This window comes from Hippoglossus stenolepis, chromosome 15 (assembly GCF_022539355.2).
Source record: "Hippoglossus stenolepis isolate QCI-W04-F060 chromosome 15, HSTE1.2, whole genome shotgun sequence".
Taxonomy (NCBI): Eukaryota; Metazoa; Chordata; class Actinopteri; order Pleuronectiformes; family Pleuronectidae; genus Hippoglossus; species Hippoglossus stenolepis.
The window spans coordinates 18,680,819-18,686,225 of NC_061497.1; the positions used below are offsets into that span (position 1 = coordinate 18,680,819).

The following is a 5,407-nucleotide window of genomic DNA, read 5'->3' on the forward strand; positions in this document are numbered from 1 at the left end:
AAGGAAGTGCTTCTCTCCTGCAGTCCAGAAGGAAAACAACTTTCAAGTAAAATAAAAGAGATTAAAAAGAGCAGAATAAAAGAGGTAAAGAGTTTAAAAGAGGTAAACATAAATTAAATGTTGATGACCGTTTATTTAGTAAAACAGTTTAGTTAAAGACACTTGTGGCTGAGGCTGAGGGGGTACAGCAGTTGTCCTCCAACCAGAAGGTCAGCGGCTCGAATCCCAGCCCATGCCGAAGCGTCCTTGGGCAAGATGCCGAACCCCCAAAATGGCCCCTCATAGATGTTGAATGCACTAATTCTAAGTCGTTTTGGATAAAAGCGTCAGCTAAATGACATGTAATGTAATGTCGTAAAGATGTTAGAATAAATAATTAACATTCTGAAACGTACAAATCGATGGAAATAAAAGTATTAGTTTGTTTTTTTGCATGTCTGCCAACATATATAGGAACATGTGTATGTGTGATTATCTAACTTAAATCTTTATACTGTTTGATTCCAGATTGCGAAGTAGGAGTTTTTCTAGTTGAAAGACTGTTCTAATCATCTACAATCTGTTATTTCTATCATTTATTCACTCTAATTTAAAAATCCTCTCTGAGTTTATCCCCTTTGTAAAGTTTAAATAGAGTTAGAGTAGAACTCAGTTTCCTGCTGTGTCAATAATCCCAAAAATGAATTTCCAGGTAACAACCGGGGGAAAGAATACAAAAGAAATGACAAGAGACAAGGTTAAAGAGGAGAATCATACTAAAGTTAATGGGAAACGAGACTTCAGTGAACCTATCAGGTCAGACCTTCACTCTGGTGCATGAAGCAACAGTTTGTAAACGATCGGGGTCAAAGGTCAGTGAGGGAATCACAGCAGAACGTCCCAGAGAAAACCACTGGATTACTTTATGTAAAGATGGCACCGTTTGTATGGGACTGTCTGTCCTGTTTGCTTCCTTCCCTGTTTCTGTTCCTGCTGAGTCTCGTCCTCCGCTGGCTCAGAGCACATTGTCGGACAGGACGGGCGTCCATGACTGAAGAAGAACCCACGCTCATCTGCAAAACCTCTGCGCTGGCCAAATATCTGCTCCGCCACTGTGGCTCTCTGGCCAGGCCGAGACCGGCCGTGCGGCCCAGGGAGACCCCACCTCCAGCCCTGTCCGCTCTGCTGTGTGGACCAGCAGGAGACACAGTAGAGTTCACCAGGGACAATCTGCTGCTGAGAGACGGGGATTGTAGCGGTGGACTGGGCTCTGGAAACCGGACTGGCTGAGAGGATTGGGGGTGGGAGGAGGAAGGAGCATCAGTTGGGGAAAGGCGCTGGGTTGTTTCACCTCGACGCCTCTGTCCTTCTCCTCATCCCTCATTCATGGGGAGGGTGAGCCCTCACTTGAAGGCCCTGTGCCATCAGGCCATACGTCAGGGCTTTGACGTGGTGGTGTTCCACCCCCGGGCCACAGCAGGGTGCCCGCTGACCACAGCACGACTCACTGAGTTTGGAGACCCGGCTGATCTTGAGCAGGTAAAGAGAGAAAACCTTTGATTCACAACAGGTGCAAACTTCTTTTCTTATCACGTTAATATTTTTTGTGGGTATGAGCTGAAATTATTAGTAGATCCATTGATAGACAGAAAATAAATAGCCAACACTTTCAGTTTAATCATTTTTAGTAATTTTATTTCTCAACTAGATTCATGGCCTCGCTGTTGGATGTGTCCACCAACTTGTCAAGTTACAGTTTACATGATGTTTGTGCAGACTCATGTTAGTGAGGACTTTTGTGAGGTCGGAGGAGTTTGACCTACTAGATTTAATCAATTTGATTAAATCTCTTTAATCTGCTGGAATTCAGTGTTAAAAGTCTATTCAGGTTAAAGCAAAGATGGATCATGATTTTATTTTTATGGTTTTAGCTCCAACAATATTTTTTATATATTTTTATTTTGTTGTTCTTATATATTTTTTTTAAAATATTGTTCTTTTGTATCTGTTTTGTGTTATTGCATTTCTCAGTAGGATCTTTTTTTTTGCACTTCTTTTTATTCTGTGTTGTGCAATAATGCATTAAACGTGATACCATAAATTGGTGTGCCTTTCGGCATTCAATAAATTTGGTTATCAAAATAAAATATAAAATATTAAATCATAACTTTAATTGATTAAAGTTACCTCGGGGCACCACCCTTCAAAGGAAGGGAAAAGATAGCCAATTTATTGATTAAGTCTCATAAAAGTACTAACTACAAATTTGGAACTCTGATTAACAATTAAATTAATAACTATAACCAAAATTACCATATAGATAGTTAGCTAAGTTGAAGGATATGGAGTTCTTGACAGTGTAGAGGTTGGCAAAATTCACTTAAGCAACATTAATGAAAAAACATTTGTGAAAGAAAAACATTTATTATGAATATAATAAAGTATAAAAAACACAAATTACTAACGGTGTACTTACTAAACAAAGATAGGTATGTGAGTAAGCATGTGTGTGTGTCTGTGTGAGTCAGCGTGCTTCCAAAATGGCGGCTGGCCAAAGAGATAACACCCTCCCCCCTTTTGGGATGTTTTACGACATGTAGCGGGGGTCAGAGATAATTAGGTGAAGAGATATGCGTGTGTCTGTGTGTGTGCCAAATTAGAGAAAGTTACTAGATGCATGCAAGGAAAGACTGAAGAGCATAACTAACATTAACTTTCAAATAACTTGTAACCACAATATCACAGCAACACAAATCAAACTTATAAACATCACACAGGATCGAATAAACAGTCTTTGCTTAGCCTAGTATAATTATTAAGCCCAGTTGTGTTACCCGTCCATGGAAAGGGGAACAAATTAGTAGCTGTGCAGTTCGCAGTTCTGTGAAGTCGTCTTGCTGGTTTGTGGTTCCTGCCTTCGTGGTTCTGTTGGGCTGTGCAGCTCAGTTGCTGTTTGAAGTTCTCCTGCAGGACATCGCGTTGCGGCTTAGAGGTTGGTAGAGCTTGGATTGCGAGGAGGTTTCCTTGGTGAGATGAGCTGCAACTCTCCTCCATGAAGTTGATTTGAGTTGAAAGAGTGAGCTGGACCATCGCCATTTTCCTCTGAGAGGATTCGTGGAAGGGCCGGTGTGCTCCTCTCAAAGAGGTGAATGGAAAGAGGCTGGACAGCCTTCTCCCCTCGGAGGGATTGTAGAAAAGAGAAGATGTGAGCTGGAGAAGCCAAACTTCTCCCCTCGACGGGTCGCATGGAAAGAGATAGAAGAGAGGAGGAACAGGCCTTATATTGGCCCGGTGACCTCACAGGTCATGGGGCCCAGAGTGACCAATAGGAGTTGAAACTTGTGTACCTGGGTGGTTTTCACACCTCTGTGTGACGTTGAGGCCCCCTGGGAGACTGAGTTCTGGAGGGTCTGGTTTTCTCCAGAACAAAGGGACATGCGGCTTCAGGCTTTTGACGGCACATGTAGGCCGAACTTTGTTTCACAAATTCGAAGTCCCAACATCTGTGAGGCGCTACAGAAATAAAGTGGATTTCTTCTCTTTTCCAGGCAGTGACCTACATTCACAGCCGCCACCCGTCCTCCGAGCTGGTGGCGGTGAGTGAGGGTTCAGGTTCAGGAGTCCTTCTCTCCTACCTGGGGGAATGTGGATCCAGCACATACCTGACTGCAGCTGCTGCCATCTCACCTGTGCTCCTGGGCCAGCTGTGGTTCCAAACAGCCATGCCTGCCATTTATCGCTGGGGTGCGCTGTTTCACCGGAAACTGCAGCTGAGGAGGTGAGAGAAATTCAAGTGTGAAGTGTATAACACCGATATAAATATAGACATGATCATAACTTTTACTTCTCACATGGCTCCGGTGTAAGATACGCAAACTCCTTCAGAGGAGTTGTGGATGTGGACCGGGCCCTCAGCTCTTCCTCCCTGAGAGACTTTGAAGAAGCTCTTTACTGCTCTTCGGCCCAACTTCCAGAGAAACCTCCAGTAAACTCTCTAAACAGCTCTGGACTGAGGTCAAGACCTCATTATGAGAGGGAGGTGGCTCCCTCAGCGGCCTGGGCACTGGGGGAAAGGGCTCAGCCAGCCGAGGACTGGGACAGCTACTGGGAGAGGAACGAACCCCTGAGAGATGCAGATGAAGTGGCTGTCCCCGTGCTCTGCATCTGCAGCCGTGATGACCCTCTCCTCCCTCCTGCCTCCACTCTACCCATCGCCCTCTTCCAGAGCAATCCGCACTTCTTTCTGGTGTTGACGGACAAAGGAGGGCACTGTGGATTCACTCGAGACCGACAGGAGATGGAGGGAGGGAAGGGTGAGAATAAGGAGGTGAAGGAAGGTAGCTGGAGTCACATCGCAGTTCTGGAGTACTTCAGAGTGGTGGCTGATTTCCTAAGAGGTGAGAGGAGGGATGGGACAAGCTGGGGGGGTCCACTGGGGGGAAACATCCAGGCTGGGCAGAGGAACAGGGGCAGCACCATGGCCCCTCTCCGCAGGAGGAGAGCCACCGTGATGAGGAGGCCGAGACCTCAGGCACCAGAACCGAGCAGCGTGGATGCAGAAGGAGAGAACTTCACCTGGAAGAGGTCCTATACACGCTGAGGATGAAGATGGTGGAGGATCAGAAAGATTCTATTGACTTTTGGACTTCGTCAATCAAACGTCTGGAAGATAAAAGCAGCCAAGTAATGGACAGCTATTGGAAAAGATATTTTAGTTCAGGAGACAAAAAAAACGTTTTTTCTTCAACAATTATTCATGTTGATCATGTGGATAATGGGTTAAGACAAACTAATATCCCTCATGATAGAATAAATGGTCCACGATAACGATATCACCATACAGCGATTCTGCAGTAATCATGCAAGACAATCGTATAATGACTCAACTAAACAAAATGCCCCTAAAGAGTTGAAGTGCAGGATTCATTCTGTAATTTAGTGTCAGTTTCAGAGTTTGACACAAACTGAGATGAACCAATGGACAAAAAATTGCATAAAGTTGAAAATTCTAATGTCTCTTTGGTCTTTAACAAACACACTGTAACTTGTCACATGTGCCATCATTCAAATGTAAAATAACCACAAACTAGAGAATATAAATATAACTAAATATTGAAATTTGGCCCCAGCATATTGATAATGTGAGTAACGATGATAATAAGTTGCAGAATCTGTACTTTGTCCCACTCCTCCACTTTGTATGTATCAAAACATGATGAATCCACGTTCAGAGCCGCTTTGAGAAAAAAAAGTCAATAAAGAAAAAGGTTTTTAAAGCTTTAAATACTTTTACTTTGTCATTCTCCTCAAATACAAAACGCCATAGGACAACGAAATATTAAAATTACTTTATTACAGATGATTCTTTATCCAGTAGCCCTCTTCCAACAAAAATAGTAATTACAAACAAAATATTACATTTATCCCT

The 5,407-nt window shown here is 43.5% G+C and overlaps 1 protein-coding gene across 1 annotated transcript; it reads left to right on the forward strand.

Moving 5' to 3' along the window:
• Nucleotides 1–1,026: 1,026 nt before the first annotated feature.
• On the forward strand, nucleotides 1,027–4,995 carry LOC124851070 (protein ABHD15). The gene is given in 5 exon segments (XM_047343582.1): nucleotides 1,027–1,223; nucleotides 1,225–1,361; nucleotides 1,364–1,518; nucleotides 3,528–3,757; nucleotides 3,847–4,995. Coding segments are annotated over 5 exon segments (1,452 nt in total). The 3' UTR covers nucleotides 4,580–4,995.
• Nucleotides 4,996–5,407: the final 412 nt, after the last annotated feature.